General features: G+C 37.3%; 1 protein-coding gene across 2 annotated transcripts in view; it reads right to left on the reverse strand.

Moving 5' to 3' along the window:
• The window catches only part of LOC145989832 (pecanex-like protein 4), a 131984-nt gene that overhangs the window by 59683 nt on the left and 47007 nt on the right, over positions 1–25294 (reverse strand). For both annotated transcript variants that reach the window (XM_083125230.1, XM_083125231.1), the window contains exons 6-8: positions 22300–22779; positions 13061–13194; positions 10510–10765 (exon numbers count right to left, since the gene is read on the reverse strand). In XM_083125230.1, coding sequence (XP_082981356.1) covers positions 10510–10765; positions 13061–13194; positions 22300–22779 — 870 coding nt within the window. The remainder of the gene's footprint in view (positions 1–10509; positions 10766–13060; positions 13195–22299; positions 22780–25294) is intronic.

The following is a 25294-nucleotide window of genomic DNA, read 5'->3' on the forward strand; positions in this document are numbered from 1 at the left end:
GGTGCGCATTATACATGCACGTGCATTATACACGCGTAAATACGGTACTTCTAAACAATGAAATCATAGGAGTTTTATTGTTTTGAGCACATTTTATCATTGTTATGGTTTAAAATTATTTAAAAGTGATAATAATTGTAGCATATTGAACAGGTATTTTAAAACAGTGGCTAAAACTGGGACTGAATCTGGGTCTACAGTATTCTGTACCAATGCTCTATGAGTAGAGGCATGCATATATAGTTTTTGACGAAAACACGAAATGTGAAATAACACATTGTAATGTTAATTTTTCATGTTACTGAAAGATGTGAGGTGCATTTTCCTACCCTGGTTTGTCACGAAATAATGCGAAATGAACTGCAAAATGGGAAATAAATTCTTAAACACGAAATTTAGAGTTTATTTACCAAACCGACACTTTCTGAAGTCACAATTATCCTGTGAGTTATGCAATTGATGGAAAATTGATTAATTCTGATGTAAATATTAATTGATTGAATGATTGAATTGGTGTTTTAAGTCCACTTTATGCACAGTAAGGCTAATTGGGACTGGACCTAGTTTAAAGTGGGATCCGAACCACTATGTGCCTCCAGCGGGTACGTAAATATTTAGGAAGCAAAAATGGACCCCTTTATACAGGAATAAACTTAATATTCTGGTAAAGACATAAATGTGCTATTAGAAGGGATATGTTTATTTTGTGTAGTAAATGCAATGTTTAAATCAAATTTAGGATTATATTCACATTTTTAAAACAAAAATGTCATTTTATATACCGCCTTTCCACTGCTATAACAGCTTTTGAACCTGAAATTGACCATTTTTGTATCAAAATTTTGCTTTTTTTATTTACCAAAAATATGTGCCTCTATTATCAGTGAGCTACCATGCAAATCTTTAACCTCTTCAAAATGTCTAGAATTAGATCTCTGTGTAAGTATCCTCTGTTAACAATAATAATTTTCATGTGTTTTTCATGCTTATCATTACATCACAGGTATCATTTAGTACAAATCACAAATTTATTTATTTATTTTAAAAACAGCAGGTGCATGCTCAATTACAGTGTTCAATATAAAATCACATTATTACATAAACAAGCAGAAGACAATTAAGATAAGTAACAAGAAGTGTGAATGAAATAATATACAAGAATGCAAGAGACCATAGCCTTTACCTCTGGCTGATCTATCAGCACTCTAGCACTACACTACTAATGCAGTAAAATTGGATTTTTCAACAGTAAAACACTAGGTCAAGCAAATAATTTTGCAGAAATGATGTACTTATCTTCCTAATGAAGATACTAAAAGGACTCCAAAATCAAAGGTTCAAATTGAAAAATTGTGGCCAATTTAAGGATTTTTGCTCTTATTTCAGTAAATGTTGCAGATGCAGAAAAATCTTTTGAACAAAGTTCTATATGATGAAATGAAGATATTTTGTTCCTACTCTATTTTCATAATCTTAACAGTTTTCACTTTAACCCCTTAATTGTGGATGGCGTATATATACGCCCTCCGCATTATGCTGCTGTAGTGCAGATGGCATATATATACGCTTTAAGTTTGTTTCAACTATATTCAATTTTCTGTTGCGTATATACAGATGGGGGACAAAATAATACGAACACCTGTGAAAAAGTATGCCACATTTCACACCGGCAGTACAGCAGCACCACCTGGCACTGAAGTCTGCCACCTAGTGGCTGTGAAGGGGAAGGTATTAGTTTGCCAACAGCAGTCATTGGTGGTGCATTCGTCTATCATACGCTCTCAAGAGACACTGCAATGTCAGACCTGACAGAGTTCCAAAGAGGCATGATTGTTGGAGCACGTTCAGCTGGAGCCACGGTGACTGAAACCTCAAAGCTTGTTGGGTGTGCAAGGAGCACAGTATCAGCCGTTATGACAGCGTACACAACACAAGGTAAGATGGCATCTTCAAAGCACAACAGTGGACGAAAGACAAAGCTTGCTGCTTGGGATAGGAGGGTGTTGAAGCGCATAGTGGCCCGAAAGCACAAGCAATCCTTATCCGAGATAACATCTGAAATGAACAGGCATCTCCAGGACCCCATTTCAACCAAAACTGTCAAAAGGGAACTCCATGCTGCAAACATTCATAGCCGAGTGGCAATTCGTAAGCCATTGGTGACATCACGTAATGCTGTCAAGCGATGCCAATGGTACAGAGCTCACAGAAGTTGGTCCCCACAGCAGTGGCAACAAGTCATCTGGTCTGATGAATCAACATTCACGTTATTTCAGACCACGGGGCGCGTTTATGTGTGGAGAACGCCTCGAGATGCATTACATCCTGACTGCCTCTTGCCGACTGTGAAGCATGGAGGTGGGTCCATTATGGTATGGGGCGCGATATCTTGGCATGGTGTGGGACCACTTGTTTTTCTGCATGGGAAGATCAATGCCAGTCACTATCGCAGCATTCTGTGGGATCATCTCCATCCTTTTGTCCAGACTTTATTTCCTGGGGACTGGCCGCTTTTTCAAGACGACAACGATCCTATCCACACTGCTGGGTCTGTCCAAACATGGTTTGAAGAACATGACGATGAAGTAGGACATCTTGAATGGCCCCCACAGTCTCCTGACCTGAACATTATAGAACATTTGTGGGGATATTTGGAGTCCAAACTTCGTGCTTGAAGTCCGCCTCCAGCCACACTTTCAGAATTGGAGACTGCTCTGGAGGAAGAATGGCTCCATATTCCCTTAAACATTGTGCATGACCTCTATGCATCCATCCCACGTCGCATACAAAGTGTACTTCAGTCACAGTCAAAGATTTTCTCTACATTCACAGGTGTTCGTATTATTTTGTCCCCATCTGTAGTCACACAGACATTTGGTGAGTTGGTTCTAGCTGTAGTAGATTTTATTCCTTTGTCTATTTTCTACTCCCCTCTGTATTTCCTACAACCTGTGCATTTCCTACTCCTTGTGCATTTCCTACCCCCTGTGCATTTCATTTTCCCTGTGTATTCCCTACTCCCTGTGCATTTCCTTTAACCCTTTACGTGTGGAATGTTTTTTGACGAGAAAACCTACAATTTCCAGTAGCGACTTATTCAACAAATTCCACACTAAAGGGGTTAAGAGACATGTGCTCCACCCTGTAATTGGTAGGAAGACAAACATAAATTTGCTTTGTAATTCCAGTATATCATTTTTTATATTGAATAACATAACTAAACAAAAGGAGATTTTTATTATGATCATTAGGAAAGCAAATACAACATTTCATTTCTGCAAAATTCCTTGCTTATCTTTTCGTTTTGTTAAACTTTGACCTAACATTTATGCAGGTTACTCATTTCATGTATTTACATACACTGTACATTGTTTTGTTTGATGGATTGAATTTTATGACCTACATATTTGTTTTGTTGGCTCATACAAAAATCCATTACCTTTAATGCAAAAGATGTTGCTATTTTAAATTATGAGACCATGACTATTTCACATATGTTTCGCATGAACTTTTCCATCCTTTTTTACCTACTGTTATTAAGAGCCATTATTTTCAAATTCGAACAAAGTGAGATAGTAGTATTTTTTGATCGGCTTCATTTTTTTATATGTTGAAGTAGGCCATGACAAATTAATATTGTGCAATTTTGAGTATGTAGAAAATGTCAATGGTAACGGACAGTATGTCCCCTCTCGTCAAGTCACCAGTGAAAATTCGCCGACAAGGATCAACGACCCATTTGTGACTCCAACTTTTCCTGATGTCGAACATTAGGTAGGACAGGCATCATAAAATGGGTATTTGTCTGGAAACTGAGATCCAACAAATTTGAGGTTTTGCCGCTCCGCGAAAAGACGAAAACAAGGGTCGGCATCAAAGCCTTGAAGGTACACTGAGCTCTTTACTACAACCTCTCGTGTTTACAACCACAGCGGCAAGATGAAACCGTCTACCGAGTGTCTAATAAATACTCTATTAGTACAAAGCACGTAACGCTCTTGTTTACGAGAATAATGGGTAGAGGTGCGGATTTGTAGTCAGCAAAAACCTCTGAATCAAATAGACAAATAGGCACCCAAAGGATAAACAATGCATTTCTCTGTTTTCTGGCCTGATCGTGGCGACGGCGATGAATGGTGATTAGATGAAATTAGGAGAATGTTATTTTATATTAAGAAATAAATGTAAGCGTACCTATTACTGTGAAGAGGGCTTCCATGAAGTCTCCAGTTAGCGCTCTATATTTTGATTTGGAAGCACGAGGCCCTGTGCGGTGGCACGAGTTGCGCACCCCTAATGGCGGCCATGCTCATGAGGAATGAATATTGTGCAATTTTGAGTATGTAGAAAATGTCAAAGTTCTAGGTCAGACTGCCCATTTTTCATGAAAAGTGAAACATGGGTATGTTCGGAGTGCTGTATCTTCGGAAATCAACATCATCCTAAACTCAAAATTGCACAATATTCATTCCTCATGAGCATGGCCGCCGTTAGGGGTGTGCGACGTGTGCCACCGCACAGGGCCTCGCGCTTCCAAATCAGTTATTTGCTCATATTTTGTGTAAACGCGATTGCACTCGAATAGAAGGAAGAAAAACATAATTGATGTGAAAAGAAAAATTGCATCATAAAGAAGTTGTAGATTTTGGTGCGAGTGGTCCCGGGTTTGATTCTCAGTACGAACTCTCAAAATGTAGGTGTTAACCCAGCATCATGAGAACAAATAAGGAGCTACTGTACTTGAAAAGAAGTAGTAGTGGGCTCCAGTCTCGAAAGCCAGAAAATAGCGGCGATGGGATTAGACACGCTCACCACAGGTCACCCAAAGAAAAGCTGATTGTCAGGCTGTGCCCCTAAGACGGCTCTTGCACCACAGAGTTGTTTGTAGCAGCATTACTGTGAAGAATTTCAAGATTAAAGATAAGTTCAGTTCTTTTGCTTCACTCATATCATCCCATTTCTTAATTCCTACTATTCAAATATCTAATTCTCAAAAAGTGCACTCGCTCGAATCCTGACGTGGGCGTGAATGTTCCTTTGTGAGTGTCCCTTCTTCAATTCTATATAAGCATCATTCGTGCTCATCGTTACGATTTAACTAAAGAGGCAAAAAAGTGACGTAAAATAAAAAAAGTAGGCATAAATATAATTTGAGAACATTTCCATTGCTGGCACAATCAATAATTTGCCTGTCACTTATGTGCACTTAAATATGACAGAAGTATTTAAGCAAATCTCAGTTTACAATAATTCATTTTCAATGTGTTCTCATTTTAGCCGATTTTTTTAGGCAAGCAATTCGCAACACAGGATTGGAGTCAATCTTTTGTCCCTTATTTGGTGATATTCCAAGCACTTCAGATTGTAAATAGCGCTTGTAAAAAAATGAATGGCAAATTTAGAATTTGCCACATTAAATTTGTCTTCTCAATAATTTTTCGAAACTCCTTGACGGAAGGAAACATGGAAAACAATATCAGTTTCTTAATATTGCGTTTTACTGTACTTGACGATGGTATTTATGTCTCAAACTTAGATATGAAATGAGAATTCTACAAAAATAAATCATGAGGAACACACGAATACAACAAAAATTACACCAGGTATTTCACTTTTTAATCAGAGGTGTACTGTGTTTTCTTCAATGGCCTTCCCTTCCTCTGACTCCAAACTTTACATCATCCATTTCCACAAAGAGGCTTCACAAACAGGCCTCTAAAGGCAAGTGGTGTGCAGGTCAAAGGACCTTGGGTCGGCTGCCCCCACAGATGAAATGGTAGTAAAGATCTGGAGATATGAGTACTTTATTTATATTGCCTCTCAAACCCTCCCAGAGAAGGAAGGTATTCCAGATTTTGCCTGATATTACAACCATGCCGAAGTGTCAACAAATTTCAAGTCATTCTTTTGTGACACAGTAGTGCGTGCGGATGTGTAGAATCGCGATTATAGGAATGCCTAGGGAATGGGACAAATTTCATAAACTTGAATCTGGATTCAAAAAACAAAAAATAAGGATGCATTTTAAAACGTCAGAAGGGTGCCTTTGAGAAAATCTTGCTGCCTGTAAATACAGTTTCCATTTCAAATTTCGCCACGACAGACTGAAAAAATGTAGATACACTTGACATCAAGTGTTTTAGTGTTAGTGTTGATGGTGATGATGGTGGTGTTACGGACGGAGTGTGTTCGCGATATAGTCCAAGTCGTATGTACCAGTGGCAGTGGTGACCTTAAATGTAGATTGTCTGTGAACCAGGTGTCAAATGTAGGAACTAATTGCGAGGAGGAGTATGTTTCATGTTCATTTTCTGAGTCTGGTGACAGATCGCCTCTGCTTTTAGATCCAGGTGAGTGGACGTCAGTTTCAAACACTTCCAAATTTGATTCAATCATTCAAAAGGGCTCTATTCCCATCATAAATCATGATTACCCAATTAATGGTGATAATCGATACTTTTCACCTGGACATTATAAGCATGTTATGCAAAATGGGGAAACTGTCGACAGAAGGTGGTTGGTGTACTCGAAGAGGAAAGATAAGATTTTCTGTTTTTGTTGTAAGCTGTTTGGGAGGAAGGGTGGGGGCATGCTGGCAAATGAAGACTGTGATGATTGAAGGCATTTAAGCTATCGACTACAAAATCATGAAATATCAGAAAGTCAAATTCAATTCCATAAATAATGGACTGAATGAGAATTTAGACTGCAGAAAAAACATAACTATTGATGAGCAACAGGGGCTGTTGATTTCACACGGAAAGCAGCACTAGCGTGAGGTCTTCAACCTAATACTGTATGTCCTTAAGTATTTAGCACAGCATAATCTTGCATTACGGGGCCTGGGGCATAAAATATTTGCGGGAAGTATAATTAATTTATTTTTTTCAATTCTTGTTCCTTAGTCTGAAGTACAGATGTCCTACAAAATCATAATGTAAACACTATTACATGTTCATTTCGTTTTCATTCTGATGTACATCGTTGTCTTATAATCGAGGGGTACTGGGTTTGATACCAGGTGGAGGCAAATGGCACAGTGGTTCGGATCCCACTTTGAACTGTAGGTCCAGTCCCGATTAGCCTATCTGGGCATAAAGTGAACTTAAAACAACAAATTGATCACTCAATCAACAACAAATCGATCACTCAATCAATCTCATGTACCCCTAGTACATATTTAAGTGCAAAAACGGGAATGTTCAATATCATATTGTTACATTAACTAAAAAAGTAGCAATATTTAATCATATCCAATAACATAATTGTTTCCTTTACTATTCATTGAATTTTGACACTGTAGTGAATTTGCATTGTTTCCATAAAATAAGGTTTTCATATCATATTTCATTCCATAAGTAAAAAACAATATATGTTAACTATTTTTGATACAAATATTTGGAACACTATCTTTATGTAGTAGCTGCTTTGTTTATGATTTCAGTCATTTTGGATATGTTTAGGTATGTCAAAATAAGACCAGATTTTTCTTCAATAACGAAAAAAAAAAATTGCTGAAATGTAGCTATAAGAGGTGCCCTGGTTACAAAAACAACAACATTTATTTTCTCTGAAAACATATTCGTACATTTTTGGCATGTACATGATATAATCTAAATCCATGTTAAAGTGAAATGTAGGATATTTACTTTCAATGTCGTCAATTATTCCTGCCGTCATTGCTATTTACTCTCTATTTTCTGTCGGTGATACTAGGTGGCAGTAGCTTAGCGATTTCTCAGCAGACGAAATGTACAAAATCATGTGGAAAAAATTGAATGCTGAAACATTTGCTATCACACAATAAAAAAATAATAAAAGTGGTGTATCAGGTGGTTATAATTAAAGTGACGGTGTTCAGAGTGGTACAGCACGGGCTGTAATGAGAGTAGCAGTCTGAAACTTCGTAGATATGCTAATGAAGCAATGCGCTCGCGAATTATGAAAAAAAAAAAAAAAGTTCCAATTCTCGCCACCAGGGTAAAAAAATGGCGCTGTAAGCAGTCAAAACTTGGTATAGTTACAGGAAAAACACTATAAATCGCAGAAAACAATACTCTTTGTAATAAAATATCGCTACAATTTCACTATTCGAATTACATGAACATTACTAAAGGAAAAAGCAACAAGCGTCACCAACAACAACCAGGGAGCTCACACAATGGTTAGGCAATTTCACCGACTTTGACGTCAGAGTTATGGAAAATTCCACGTTTTGACTGCTTACAGCGCCGTTTTTTACCCTGGTGGCGAGAATTGGAACTATTTTTTTTTGGCATAATTCGCGAGCGCGTTGCTTCATTAGCATATCTACGAAGTTTCAGACTGCTACTCTCATTACAGCCCGTGCTGTACCACTCTGAACACCGTCACTTTAATTATAACCACCTGGTACATGATCAAGTACAAAGGGTCTGAAGGGGTTAATTAGAAGCACCAGCATCCTATAAACTCATAAAAAAAACTCAAACAAACTATTATTTTTATCTAGCGCGGTGTCTCCTGGAGCGTGGGGCCTCTAGGTGAGCACCCGAGTTGCCACCCCCTGGGGCCGGCTCTTGCTGTCACGATCCCCTTTCCGTATTTAGTGTGTTTTCTGGCAGAAAAAATACATAACAACAAGGGTAATTTTACAATACATGGCTGCGAACACACAAGATAACATTTTTTTTCTAGGGCTTATATCGCTAAAACAAGGTCTCAATCAGCAGTCACTAAGAAAAGCTGGTTGCCAAATTTTATTAGTGCTAAACGGCGATACTGAGAACGTGCGTTCGTGCTTAACAATAGGTAATAATTACACAATTCTAATAACCAGGTTGGCACTAGAGAAGAATTTTACGAGAAACGGATGTTATCGATATTTTAACATTACATAACACAAAGGCCTCGTGTTCCCTAATGGCAGCCCTGCTCATGGCCTACTTCAACATATAAAAAAATAAAGCCAATCAAAAAATACAACTATCCAAATATCCCGTTTTTGTTTGAATTTCAAAATAATGTCTCTTAACAATTTTGTGAACAATCAACGAAATTGGGGGGGGGGGATGACAGTTTACTTTCTCTTGCTAGACAAAGTTTAGCATTAAAAGGCCATAGTGCAGGAGCAAAATGTGGCAAAAAAAAGTGGGGGGGCAACTTCCCTCCCATGCCCCTCTAATTGCCACCACTGTCCCTGTGAATTGCACTGTCTTATGAAGGCACATAGGAAGAGTGGAGACAGAACCCTGCACATCCTTGATTTTAGCCATAGGTGAAGTGAATCAACACAATCCTTCTGTGGTGTGACACTTTATTATTAATTATTATTATTATTTTTATAATTCTCATTATGTTTCAATGCCACAAATATGCATCTTTATCAAGAGCAAGGGCACCAGGAATACTAAAGACTGACATTATGCCTAATGTTATTTGTATGTATGATAGTGGTGTATTATGCAATATTGCACCAATAATTAAAAAATAATAACTCACATGATCAAGATTTACATTCAAATGAAATGTTAACTGATGGTTCACAAAATGGCAATTTTGGTATCTTGCTACTGGCAGAAGAAGAAAAGATTTGTTATTTATTAAGTGGGCTACTTTGCCACCCTCCCCCCCCCCCTGCCTCTGGGTAAATCCCATATCCACTTCATGCTGGGAATTCCCACCTGAAATCACCCACCACAGGATTCAAACCTGTGACAGTTAGATGCACTACCAAGAGGAACACTGTAATATATTTATACTATACAATATACAGGGTGATTCAGTGAAAACCACCATAATAGAAGAATGCTATAACATGCAAAAATGAAACAGGGTGGAGATGATGCACCACTGAACAATATGAGATAGGGAACCTTCGATCAAAGAAGATATGAACTGAAACATGTTGATCTCTAGCATGTAGCATCATCCATATGAATGACAAATAAGTGACATGTATGAACAGATAGTGACATTGCTGTACAGGTGACCAACCAGAATGCAAGCATGACAGCAGCGTACAAGATTCTGCCGTATCCTTTAAAATACTCCTGGGTTTTATGAATCACCTCACAAGCTGCAACAATCTTGGCAACTAATTCCATGTCCGTGTCCACTGGGGTTTCATAAACAAGTGAGTTGAGATATCCCAAGATGGAAAATGGAGTAGATTGAGGCCAGTTGACCTAACAGGGCAGGGAATGGAGCATCCCCACCCAATCCAGTAAACAGGAAAGGTAACATCCAGATGGTTCCGGATATCCACACTGAAGTGAGACGGTGCTCCATATCTCGGTATGCTGGCTTCTCTGACCATAAGTTTCCTAGCTCAAATTGTTCAGGGGTGCATCTCCTGCTTCCTGTTTCATTGATTTCACTGAATCACCCTGTATATTTAACAGATCTGCCACGACATACATGCATAACTATTTTTGTTTAAATCTGTATGTTTGCTAGAAGAAAAGCATGACCCACACATATAAACTACAAGACATATCATTAATGGATGATTAAATCAAGCTAACTTACATAAGAGATGACAGTCATTCTCTTTGATTTGGTTCTGTGGAATGCATGGTGAAACCAGAAGTAAAAAAACCAAGTAACTCTTGTTCAAAACTTGAGCCATTCTATCCCTTAAAATACTAATGATCATAAACTTCACTACATGACTTGTTGAGCTCCAGAATGGAATGTTAGTATGGGAATAATGAGATTGCAGAAGATTGTCAATAACTGTTAAAAGTACAGCATCAAGCAAGGCTGCATCAGGTATTTGCCAGATCTGGAAAGGAAATGTGGAAATTTATTATAAAAAATTGATCAAATTACTGAAATTATCAATGTTTAGATACATTTACCTCCTTGATTATAAAATAATAATTTCATTATAAAAAATTGATCAAATTACTGAAATTATCAATGTTTAGATACATTTACCTCCTTGATTATAAAATAATAATTTCATCTTTTTAAGAAAACACTGGTTTATTTTATTTCTTTGACTACTTTCATCATTACCTGATGCCATCTTTATGGGGAAAAAAAAGTTACAAACAAGTTGTTAGCTATATCCAATATTATAATTTAATGGACAGTAATGTGAAAATTGTGAATAAATCAGATTGTACCTGAATCTTTGACATTCTGTGTCAATTCTCTACGAGCTGCCCAAGATTTCCGAAAGGGAGGGGTTATGTATACTTTTCCTTGGTAGTCAGCTCTCATTTTGGCATATTTTCCTACCTTTGACGTTCTTTTTATTAGGAATACTGGGCGAAAGGGGGGGGGGGTTATAACCCCCATCAACCCCCCCTTGGGCACGCCACTGCTTCCAAGTGTGTCCAATAGCAACAAGAATTTGCAATATACATATCTACTATATCAAGTGGTTTCATTACATGAGTACTTTTGTTTCCTCAATGGCTACAACTCTATAACATTTCAACATGGTGCACGTACATCTTTGTCAAAGGCTGACAATATAATCGGGAGAGACAATTTATTTATGTCTTAAAAAGCACAAAATATACGACGGGCAATCAGGTTGCTCCAACCCTAACATAGAAGGAATGACGTTATGATTGATTTTTTATTTCGTTATTGTTTAGTGATCCTTTATATGCTTTCATTCTGAATTGCAAGTCTGAGTAGCGAACAGTTTTCTTTTTACAGGGGTTTAACTGAGTGAAGTTGTGTCAATGTGCCAGAATGGAGAAAACTGAGGCGAGAGCGGTGATCAAATATTTTGTGAAGAAGAAGTGGACGGTATCCAAAATTCATGAGGACTTGGTGGATACACATGGGGACCCTGCTCCTTCATACAGTATGGTGAAGAGATGGTGTCGTGAGTTTAATTGTGGGAGAGAGTCCTGTGAGAATGAACATGCAGGTGGAGCACCAAAAACTGTCATGACGACTGAAAACATTCACAAAGTCCATATATCGTGCTGAAGGATCGTCGAGTCACTATCCGTCATGTTGCTGAGATGTGTGGCCTGTCATATGGCACTATGCAAAACATAATTACCCAGGAATTGCAAATGAAAAAAATTGCTGCAAGATGGGTCCCTCAAAACCTCACCCCAGATCAGAAGCGCACCCGAGTGCTCATCAGTCAAGAACTTCTTGACAACTTTCGTGCTGATATAGATGATTTCCTTGCCCGATTTGCAACTATGGATGAAACATGGGTCCATCACTTCAACCCAGAAACAAAATTGCAAAGTATGGAGTGGAAACACCCACATTCCCCACCAACGAAGAAGTTCAAGGTGTAAACGTCAGCCAAGAAGGTGATGGCCTCAATTACTGGGACCGCAAGGGTGTCCTTTTTGTGGACTATCTACAAAGAGGCCAAACCATCACTAGCACATACTACAGTGACCAAATCAAGAAATTACGGGATTCCATCAAGAAAGAGAGGCGTGGGATGTTGACCCGTGATGTGCTCCTTCACCAGGACAATGCTCCTGTCCACACCTCACGCATTGGGAGGGCCGCTATCGCAGATGCATCGTTCGATTGTTGCCCCACCCACCCTATTCCTCAGATTTGGCCCCCAGTGATTTCCATTTGTTCAAACATTTGAAGAATGACATTCGTGGGCAAAAATTTTCTGATGATTCTGAGGTGATAAGGGCTATGGACTCATGGTTGGAGGACCAGTCAGAAGAATTTTTTTTGCAAGGTATCTAGGCATTGGAGCACCGATGGGAAAAGTGCATTGGAGTTGCAGGGGAGTATGTTGAAAAATAAAAATAAAAATTGATACCCTATTGCCGCTCTTTCTATGTTAGGGTCAGAGCAACCTGATCGCCCCTCGTATGTACATATCAAGGCACTGGCATGGAAAATTATTTTTAACTGAGTAAAATATATTGTTGTTTATTAAATATCAACAGTTGGTGTGACAAAAGCATTTGAGGCTTTTTTCTTTTTTAAGTTTAAAGTGGAAAGTAACAAGCAACATGCACAATTATAAAGAATTAAGAAGAAGAGATGCATAATGTTCAACTGTATGAATATGTTCATGTTTATTGTACAACTACAGATAAATCATAAAGAAACTTCAACTCACCCATCGAAATGTCTTAAGTACAGCTATAATTGTCAACAGTCGAAGCAAAATGTTATCAGATGATAATGATTCCCTGATTATACAGTCTCTCTTTGACACTACTTCTATATAAACTACCAAAAAGAATGGAATACCTGTTAAAAAGAAAAAGATGTATTTTTATCATGAGTCTACCATTAATGTACATTTGTGTGTAAATGGTTTTCCAATAGGAGCTACCAGATGGGGTGGGGGAACACACGGTATGAAAACTATAAATGTCTTCATTTTGACATGTAGTATAATTGATTACAATTAGGTATGAAATACAATATCAGACAAATTACCATCATTGTTAGTTTGGCATCCTGGTACCTTTAGTTTAGATTTCATCAAAATTATGTCATAAGTTTAGATTTCTTGTGCCATTTTGACATGCTTTGCACCTCAATCTTGCCTATGACATATGAAATTGCTCATATGAGATCATTGGTGGTTGTCGGATTGCTGGTGTGCACCCTACCTTTCACGAAGCCTCCAAAAAGTAATTCAGAGGTATGAAATAATGCAATCTTTCACTTTCTCTGTCCAGTGCTTATGCAACTGCAATTATTACATAATTGACGAAATAAGTTTTTTCATAAAGCACATATTATCATGAAAACTTTTTCACAACATGCTCATATGTTGTTGCACTCCATGGTTACATTTGTCATGGCATATCAAAATAGTGTTGGCACATGGCAACCATAATCAGAAAACATCAGGCAGCTCCTACTTAAAAACCTATATTATGAGCAAGCATGAGAAAACATCAAAATATATAAGATGAAAGTTAAAAGATGATAACATTTCTGAATACCATATTTACTCATGTACTCTTCGCAACATCTTATTTGACCACCCTGAAAAAAATTCAAAGTCCTGAATTGTAAATTTGGCAACATAGAGCTTCAGAGTCCACAAATAGTATCTAACTTAGCAACAGTTTTTCTTTCTGAACGGAAACGCTCTTGTGAATTTGTTTCATTCTTTCACATTCCATGAAGTTAAAAACCCTAAACCAGTAATATAATACGCAATTAAAAACAAATAGTAAATTGGAGATACAAATGTTGATTTTTCTTTAAGAGTATTCGTTCTGAAATAGAAAGTAGGGGAATTTATGTGCAGTTGGAAACACTGAACTCGTTCTCCACCACCTGGAGAGAATTGAAATCACATTTCAATGCAATGAAGCAAATTTCTCTCGATTTTAGGCAAAATTACAGTAAAGATAAATTGCACAATACCGGACAATTCTACAAAGTGAGTCTTTTCCCTGATCTGTGGCGAAAAATGGTTCGGAACTCCAGCAAAATGTTATTTCAACTGAGATCAACTTGTTTTACAGAGTTTCACGTTAGTAATCTCCTGGAGCAGTTGGTTAGACGGTCGTCTTGTTTGACTTTTTCGTCAAGAACGAAACATCATAGGTTCAAATCTCACCAACTCCTGATTCTTTTCTTTATTGTTATTTACCGAGTACGAAGTGTTGTAATAATGTAATATAAGATTATATTAAATCACTGTAAACATTTATGCGATGCATACCTCGGGAATGTTTCTGCTCATCATCTTGATTTTTCAGTGATTGGCAGGATTTTTGGCAAGACCTTTCTTTTCATTCAGCTGTCAAAAGCTATGGTATACCCCAAGTCCTGAACGTAGTAGCAGTTCGGCATCTTTGACCCAACCCCAGAGGAAGCCGACCCGAACCGTATCTGGTTTCGACCCACCACCTGTTTTTCTGAAAAGCGCTGTTGTCGCTTATTCCTGCAGTGTTTAGACATCCAACACGAATATTCTCTGAAGTGAAAAATCAACTTGTAGGAGAAATGTATAAGTTAAAGGTAAAGTTCCCCGTGCATATAAATGAAGGCACATTTAGGGGACTGGGGGTGGGTGGGTTAGGGCCCCACATATTCTCGATCTAAGCAATTTTAGAGGTTATGTGATCACCACCATGCTTCGGGCGCCTTTATCTCCCCCAGGCTGGAAAACTTCTGACATTATATCACTCACCCCGGATCGAACACGGGTCTCAAGCGTGGCAGTTAGACGCCTTACCTGAAAGGAGAAAAGTGCAAAGCCTAATAAAGCATTATTATTTATATTTTATGGAAACTGTCACCTACCTCTAGTTCTCCTCACTGTCGTCACTGTCACTGTCGTCCACATTTATAATAAACTGACCATCATCATTGTCATTGTCATGTCGAAAATATTCTGTTTCCTTTTTCACGACATGTTTTACACATGATGTCCAATATACTTCGTCAACTGACTCTACACTTTCTCTTAGTGCTTGGAACACACTGGCACTTAATGTAGGGGTCACATTACGTTTCCGCACCAATGTCTTGATTCGCGCCCATACTAGTTCAATAGGATTGAAAACGCAATGATAAGGCGGAAGTCTAAGAACAACGTGTCCTTGGGATGCAGCGAGCTCATCGATCACAAATTTTTTCTCCACGTTAGCTTCTTTTATCAATCCCAGTAGTACAGCTTTTGTGGGTGTCGGGTTTGGGACGTTTATATTGTTCTTATTCATGAACGATATAAAATCTGCTCGCGTTGTGGACATTGTTGGGATTTTTACTTTTAACCGGGAATGGTAGCTTGCGTTATCAAAAACAATAACACATTTCCTGTCTCTTGGGAGGTTTTCCAATAAACAGTCTTGGAACCACTTTTCGAAAATCGCCGAATTCATATCATCATGGCTGTCAGCCTTTGCGTCACCGATGTTTTTGGCTGATAAAAATAAACAATTTGGTACCCAACCTTCTTTGCCTCCGGCATGCAGCACCATAATACGCTTGCCGCGTGATACAGGGGCACTGAGTGCACAAGAGCAAGAACCGTCATCCCATCCCATTTTACTGATGTCATGGGTGTCATACCACGTCTCGTCAAGATAAATCACCCTGTAGCCCTCCGACCTAAAGTTTCGCAGAGTCGCCAAATATTTGTATCGCCAAGTCACTAATCTTACCGATTCCATGATTACCCGCCTTTTGTTTAAAACACGGAACCGGAAACCCATGTTGACAAGCAGTCGACACAAATGTCTCTCTTGGTAAGGAAACTCGCCCGCTTCTTTTACACGATTTAATAGTTCCTTTACCGAGGGTGATTTGCCTTGGGAGTAAAATCGATAAAGTTCACGACGAACTACTTCACAGCAAAAATTATCTACTTTTCCAAATCTTTGTTTTTTGTTTCCTGGTTTCTTTGGCGTACGAGGCCCCCTTGTCACCACTCTCCTAACTGTAGATCTGTTTAGTTTAAGAATTTTTGCTGTTTCAGCAACTGCTCCTCTCCCTAAATTATTTCCAACCACATATTCATATGCATTGCAAATCATTTTCTGGCTCTGCTTACTGAGGGTTCGGGTGCCATTACGAGCAGGGGTATTGTTGATGGGATGTTGGTCAAGGGGAGGATTAACGGGAGGTGGGGTATTTGGCTGGGGTGGATTAAGAGGAAGTTCTTCATTCACAGCGACGTTACACTCCCAAGGTCTCCACATTGTGTAAAAAAAACAACACAATAGCACAACACAATAACACAACCTAGCAAAGATAACGCAACTTCACGTTAAGAAATCTCTAAAGAAACTGAATTGGCAACATCTCATTTAGTCCACGTGGATTTGACGAGAGCTGTCATTTCTTGGACGAACGCTATTGGTGGGGAAGGTTTCAGGGGAGGATTTACTGGACTCCACGTGGACCTGATATATGGTTGTAAGGGGGAAAACTGATCTTTCGGAACTTTCTTTGAAGTAAAGTGAGGTTTCTTTGGGGACCAGCACTATAACACACATTAAGAATTAATATATCATAAATACATGTTCTTAAACAGCATGTTGTAATAAAGGTGTCCCGTTTTAATATCAGGTGGACGCTCATTGCACAGTGGTTCGGATTCCTGTTTAAACTGTAGGTCCAGTCCCGATTAGCCTATCTGTGCATAAGGTAGACTTAAAACAACGACAACACCACACACACACACACATACCATCATACACACATACACACAAATACGATGTTCTTTGTTTGTGCTCTTCACTGCGGACCTAAAGTATACGTTGGATTTTCAAATGATACACAGAAAAAAACTGGTTCGTTTGGAATTACCAAAAAAGATTGGTTGAGCTGTTTGGTTATGCTTTTTGTTTCCGATAACCAAATGTTGCTTGCAATTACTAAATAATTTTGTTTAATACCAAAAAATTTGGTCAGACAAAATATGGTACTTGTAAACAAAATGATACATATCTAAGTAAAGAGAAACAAAATGTTTGGTTAAATTTACTATATGTGCGTGAGCATGCTTTCGAATTTGAAATAACGATTGTCCAGTTTCGTGCGAGTCTTTATGTTGCTGTGTAACCTAATATTGTGAAAAAAAAATTCAAACTATACTGAGTTTCCTACACCGGCCACTAGATGGTTCTGTCAAAATGTGTACAAGAAACATAAGTTTTTGTACAACAAATAATGGTACGTTTGATTGTAATCAGTGAAAAATTGTGCTTTAACATTCTTCGAAAGATATGTGAACATCAAAGCTACAAATTAAAGAAGAAAAAGTACTGCAGTGAATAAAAGTGAATCTCCCATGAGCAACCTTTTGATTCTGAACTATATAAGTAGAAGGTAAGTGTGCCACAAAAAAACAAACACGCTCCAAAATCAGTTAGTTCATGTGAACTTTCTATTCTGAATGTGTATTTTGAGATCAGTTATTTTCTACAAACTATCCACCCTAGCTAAATTATTGAACAAATCGTTTGGTAATTTTGACTAAATTATTTGGTTTTCCTAAACAAATGGGCTACATTTTGTTAGATTTACCAAAATAATATTTGGTTTTGGTAACCAAAAAATTGTTTACGACAAACAAATAGAACTTGACCAAATCTTTTGGTAATGGTGAACAATTGTTTGGTTGATGCCTATTTAAACAAACGATTTGTTCACCACTACCATTTTTTTGGTTAATCCAAACAAACATTTATCTCTGTGTACAACCACAAATATTATGCTATATTCAACATTTGAAACTACCCACCTCAGACTTTACATCGCATCTTTCTGCATCCAGAAATGCTGGACATAAATCGCATAAATATTAACGGAAATGTCCAAGAAACGTAGATAAGCATTCTCGTCCAAAGCCTTTACTTCCCAAAAAAGATTTTGCAAAGAAGTAGGTTTGAACCAATGACCTTCCAATTCGCAAGCAAATATGATCCCCCTACACCACACGTTTCACGTTATTTTATGCACTCGGTTCGGATCCGACTTTAAACTGTAGTTCCAGTCCCGATTAGCCTTACTATGCATAAAGTTGACTTAAAAGACCAAATCAACCAATTCATCACCTTCAGAGCGGACCTTCTATGATACAGCATCCGAAAATACAAATCTGCTTCGCGTACACCAGAGTATAATTGCATTTAATATTGTGACTAATTTTACTATAAAACTACAGATTAAATCGATAATAGTGTCCAGAAAAAGAACCTCAAAGTAGATCTTCACACAAAGTATTTTAATCCATTGCCAAACATTTCAGTTAGGAATGATATTATGCTTTTCCATTGACTGTATTTTCGATTCATAGTGAATTTGCTAAAAGGACCATGTCAAGAAATCTAAATATGTAAGTTTTACTAGTAAATGCATTTAAAATGCACGAAACAACAGGGGAGGAGAAAAATAAACCTCAAAAATAAGTAAAAATGCAATAAAAATTGTCAAAAATACTGACAAATAAACTAAAAGCCAAAAAAGGTCAAAAAATGGCAGAAAAATGTAAAATAGAAAATGTTTTCTGGGTATCATGATATCAGGTTTGGCATTGTTTTTAAGGGTCAGAAAAGAAGTTGATTTTTCCTCAACTTCCGGACGCTAATTACTAATTATGACCATTGAAAAAGTTGGAGGGAAGGAGTCGGCTTACTTAAATTTTTCTTGCTGAGGGATCGTATCGTCCCATATCTCCACTTTCTAATACAGAAAAAAATCAAGTTCATATTTCGAAATTGACTTGGAGTTTTCCACCAGGAAAATATGTTTTTCATAGTTTGAAGTATGTTAGTATTATCTTTCAAGATTTCCATTGTTTTAATTTCACACATATTTTATATTTCATACGTTGAATATCCCTTCCCTCTCTCTTTTCATACAGTCTTTGGAAAAAAGCTGACGTTTCTTGTCAAACGAGGTCTGGTTCAAATGACTCCTTTTCGCTCTCCTGTTCCTACTTTAAAAAAAAAATAAAAAACTTCGTAACTAAACGATTGCTTGTTCAAAACACGGAATTTTTACACAATTTACAAAATATGACAAAACACCAATAGACATGTTCATAATTTTTCCCTTTCAGAGTTTCTCGATTTTTTCTGAATTCGTTTCCTCATAAAAATTGCCACGAGGAATTATACCTAGGGAGACATGACATTATGTGTGAATTGGTTTCTTCAAACTGGTAGCAAATTTTAACATGAGCTACCTGGAGAATAGGTAGTGTGCTCGATTTTTACGACGCAGGTCATAGGTTCGATTCTCCACCTATGCAGGATTTTTTTAAGGAGTTTATCGTTGGATGTAAAGTTTATCCACCGTGCTAAGAAGTTAACATTGGTCTGTATTTCACGAGGTGAAGGGAAATAGTTTCGATGATAGGAGGACATCACATGCCACGTGGAATGCGCAGAATCAAGTTACATAGAGCTAAGTCTGTATTGGTGATTTCGAATATTGCAAAGTTAGTGCGGAAAGTTTGTTATATCTGATACTCGAACTTTCTGTTCAAAGAAGACAAACATTTTAGATACATAGGCAGTGAGGAATTAACGATCATTATGAGGTTTTGAATTTTTTGATTGTCACTCACTATATAAATACTTATTATTAGTTTCTTATCAAATCGGCCTCAGTCGCAATAACTATTTACTTATGTTAATTGGCGATTTACTGTTAGTTTTAGATGCACGATAAGATGGAGGAGAGTGGATTGAGAATAATCATTACGAAGGAACGGACATACAATTACCAATCTTAGGAATTTGAACTCACTAAACTCTCTCCTTTGTTACAGTAATGCACTACATCACTACTTAACATAATTGTATATGTTTTTTTAGTATATCGAAATCAAATAATCAATGTTTTAGGTGTCAGTGAAGAACAAACAATACATAACTTAAATAGCCAACATTATATTTTGCATCCTCAATACATATATGTGATTTGTGAATTAATCATGATGTGTGTGTTAACACAACATATGAACAATAACTAACAAAAAGTTTTAACCCTCAATACTGGAAATCTGCAACTTCTAAGTAAATACTGGAAATCTGAAACTTCTAAGTGGAAATATGTGAAGAAGAGACGTCCCTCAAGTGTGAATCGGATTTATTTTTAAATATTCTAATATCAACGGTCTCTGTTCAGCAAAAAAAAAAAAAAAAAAAAAAAAAAAGAAGGGTGGGATTTGAACCCGCGACCTTTCACTCTTGACGAAAAATAAGGATATCAGCGTCTAACCAACTGCTCTACGTTAACTTAATGACGATATTCCCTTAAAAACTTTTTGACGTTTATGAAGACTCCCACCGTCCTGTGTTAAAAGCACATTTTCTCGACAAGTCGTGAAAAATATAACTTTTGAGAACTGTTCGATATTATGCAAGGTATTGTAAATAAAATGCCGTATAAACTCCTCACAAATTTGCTTCTTTCTGCACAAACTTGTTGGCGATCTACTCCAGGTGGATCTACTCTATTCAGTGTTTCAAACCCCTCAAATTTCAAGTCGAGCAAGCAGAATCGTAAATATTCCTCAAGTTTATTTTTCCAATTTATTATTTCTGTTTGATTGTGTATTATAATAGCGGTTTATAGTTTCTAAGTTCATGGAAAGTGCAAAATTGAAAACCTCTCACAACAGCGTTTTTCATCTTGTGGAAGAACCTACTCAAAGTTGGCTACTCTCACCTGGAGCTAAAGCGCAATGTTGCTAAGTTTACGAATTCGGGACTTAGAATTGTTTCAAGGCGGTCAAATAAGATGTTGCGAAGTGTACAATGCACTTTTTACCAAAATTTTTGCCCTCAAAAATTGTGGTGCGTATTATGCACAGAACACTTCATACAGGCACAAATACAAATTACCAGCTTGGATTTCTTCAGTAATAGTATTAAAAAAAAGCACTGTAAAAAGTGAAATGGTCATTTTCCATGATTTTTTACTTTGTAATGGAATGTTTTGCAGCACAGAGAAAAGCAGCGCCATTCTGGCAGAATTCAAGTATGAACCTCCCGTCACATGGGATGGATATCAGTGGTATTGTTTGAGCGAGAAATAATAGAAAATAACTTCCCGAGTGCTACAAATCCATGACATAATTTTCATCTCACTTTCTTCTCCTAAAGAATAAACAAGGTGGTTATAGAAGTGAAAGCTTTAGGATGCTAAGCACAATGGAGGGAGAGGGGGGAGGTGGCATGGGTTGGCATAATATTCTCCTCTTGGTCACATAGCAACAGGTGACCAATTGAAGAGGTATGATCTAATTTCCTATTGATCGGCATAGCAGCAACAGCTTTACGACCTGCAACTAAGAAAGCCATTTCTTGAACCTGAATTGTACTGTACATCACATACGAGATATAAAAGTTATTTGCTTTTCCCCATCAAAAACCAGGATGCACATTATACACGCGTAAATATGGTATTCCAACTGGATAAATAAGGAATGTTGTCACACTTCCTTAGCTATTACCTTCTCTGAGCTAGAGTTATCCATCCATCACCATGGGCATCCGCAGGATTTTTTTGCAAGGATGGGCAAGCAAGGTATTTTTCCAGGGGGGCAAACAAGGCACATTTCCCCCCATAATAGTATTGTTCCCTGAAAAAACATTGCTGCAATTTGAAGTTATCATGTTCATGCAATAATTAACACATATTCTTGTGGCTGAAATGAAATAATCTGTGTGAAATTTATAATTCTTGGTTGACTTTCATTTTTCAGGGAGGGGGAATGTCCATCACCATACAGTAAGATATGACTATTATGTTTTCTTAGTTATGAATGAACCTCTTGCTCAAATTTCAATAATATCATTACCTGATGTTACATGTGAGGTAAAAATAACCACAAAAAAACAAAAAAAACAGAGGAGGTAGACTTACCTATATAAAGAAGGATAGCTTTTAAGGTTGCCATTGTCTTTCTAACAACATTATTTGCACAGAGAAGATAACATGGGTTCCTGACGAATCCAAAAATGATGTACACTTTTTGAATTTCATTGGTAAAAATGAAAATGAAGTATAAAAAAACACAAGTATATGACAATGGCTCAGTTCCAACTTCCTCCTGATTTAACAATGAAAATGTTACATTGTCAGTTTTATTGAATCCACAATTGCTGGTATCTTCAATAACTTCATGTTGATAACCCACCAGTAATGCAACTCCAATTAGTAATATAACATGAACCAATATTTCGGATATGCCATGAGCTCTGTGTGAACGGACGGAATAATATGGAGATGACTGAGGGAATGTAACTCCATTCACGCTCATAGCGACATACTTTGTACCCTTGCTGTTGCTTCCAAATTGATTGTTTACTTCTTTAGAGCGTACAACCAGGTCAAATATACCACCTGTAAATAAAAGTGAGCAATATCAGCTTCAGGTAACTTCCATTATATCAAATCGAAAAATATCAGTTTGAATTTAAGGGTATGAGGTACAGTTTCACATCATGTGTATATTTATTCGAGTCTGTTAAAATGTGTTTGAATTTTGGAAAAAGTAAGTTCACGTTATGCACAGATAGGCTAATCAGGACTGGACCTACATTTTAAAGTGGGATTCAAACCACTATGTATGTCTTCTATGCATTCCGGAGTATGTATTTTTTCTCTGTGATAGTTGCAGGAAGCCCTCTCTATATGTTGATTATTAAGCTGGTAATGACTTTGAAAGTTATCAACAAATGCATTTGTATTCCTATACATTTCTTATGAACAATAAAAATATTCTGTTTTTGACTTAATCAGGGTGGCCACTCTAGGGCCATGAAAAAAATCACTGGGGGCTTCAAGTATAATTCCGAGTTTTCAAGGTGAACTTTCCAAAAATTCAAGGATACAAGCAGATGGTATCTCTATTTCAACTTTACGAATTACCGCTTCTCACTATCCACACACAAACATCCAAAAATATATTTACCATACAAAGGGTCTGTGTGATTCCCATGCATCCCTAAATTCTAATTCAATTCAATTAAACGGTACAGATACTTAAAATATTTAATTTATGGTGCGGAGTTTACATTTGCCATTTCAGATACTCAGACTCGAAATATATCTACAAACACAAGTCATAAATGTTACACGATATACTAATCTACAAGAGATTATTAATTGCATAAGAATTTCAAACTCAATTTAGCTAATCAACTTAAGGATGTCTCATCTTGCAATAATCTTCAGTTTATCAGATTGTCCTGCAAAGGACACTAACAAAGTAAACGGATAGAGATAGTTCTGTTTCATTTTCCACACAACTTTCCATTCCGTCTTCCATAACAATAAAAGCTAAACTGTGAAAAGCTTCCCTCAGGAAATTTATAAATCTGTATAAATTCAATGGCATTTTGAATAAATAAAATTTGCAATTTTTCATGTCTACGAAGAAAAATTCACGTATAATTCCCGGAGCCAATAATTCATGCATAATTCCCGGAATTCAAGGAATTCCCAGAATTCCAGGCAAGTAGCCACCCTGTTAATGTACATACTATTCCTAGCCAAATTTTTGGCATTTCTGGTGTAACATTATTTTCTTGATTTTTCTTCCCTCCATTAATGAATTTTGTGCTCATTAAGAAACATGTTCCTAAAGTAAATAAAAAAGCAATACTTCCATCAACAATCATGTAAAATTCCAACTTCTATTCGACACCAAGTTACGTAGATCATTCTCTCGTTCCACTGTTTATGCTAGTGAAGGAAACTAACTCTCATCCTTAATCATTTGACAATGACTGATACCTTTTAAGGGCAACCACAAAAATAAAAAATGATTCACAGAGCATGTGTATCGTGGAAACTATGGAAAAGGTATAATTTTCATTAATGCTTGACCAATAATGTACAAGACAAGTGTATTTCATGATTTAATGTCACTATTTTAAAATAAATATTCTGATTATTGCACACGTGAACCTAAAAATATTTTAAAATCTAAGCTATGGCATAGTTTGAATATAATACTCATATTTTTAACATTTATAACTTTTGTTAATATACATTCAATTATCAGAAGGTATGAGTTGATTGGCATTGATACTGAAATGGTTCAAAATGGTGTCAGCTCATCAAAACTTAAACAATTCATCTTTCTATTTTTGGCTATGTTACATTGCTTTCTGCATCTTTAGTTTAATCATGACAATGATGAGAATAAATGAATGTAAATTCACCCTCTACCCCAGAGGAACCAAGCACACCTCTAACCTCATCTATATTCTTACATACCTGCAATATTTTTGGTGGCTTCTACCTGGGGGAAACATCAACAGCCCTCAACTTCAGAATCAATAACCACCGTTCCTCCAATCAAAAACTGGACTTCACTGTTGCCGTGCATACCAACCACAATATTCCCTTCAACGACTGCTTCCAGGTAGCGATCATCCACCCCTTACCCCAATCCACCAAAACCTCAATATGTAAAAAATGGGAGAGGGCCTACATATCAGCCACGAGTGCAACCACAACCCCCGGTCTGAACTAGACCACCCAGTAATGTCCCACCATCCCCACCCCTCACCTTCATTACCACTCTTTGGCTCTCCCCACACATTGCACCCCCTCTCACACCCCCACCACTCAGTTTTGAACAAGCCTGGCGAAAGAACCATTTTTTTGGCACCTTCTACAACTTTTTTCTGGACCTAGCAACACTACAGGTCACACAATCACTTGGTCCTTGTCACCAAGTTTCACACTTTGTTTCTAAACCTGCAAATGCGGCTCGCGGCCACGAAATTTTGAATTTTTCCTGTGTCTGATAAGTGTTTCCCCTTTCCTCTTTTACTTGTTATTTAGTGTGGCCCTCCTCGTTTTAACATATATATCTATATAATCTACAATACGTGGGTTGGAAATT

The sequence above is a fragment of the Lepisma saccharinum genome, chromosome 7, assembly GCF_977018435.1.
Source record: "Lepisma saccharinum chromosome 7, izLepSacc3.1, whole genome shotgun sequence".
Classification (NCBI taxonomy): domain Eukaryota; kingdom Metazoa; phylum Arthropoda; class Insecta; order Zygentoma; family Lepismatidae; genus Lepisma; species Lepisma saccharinum.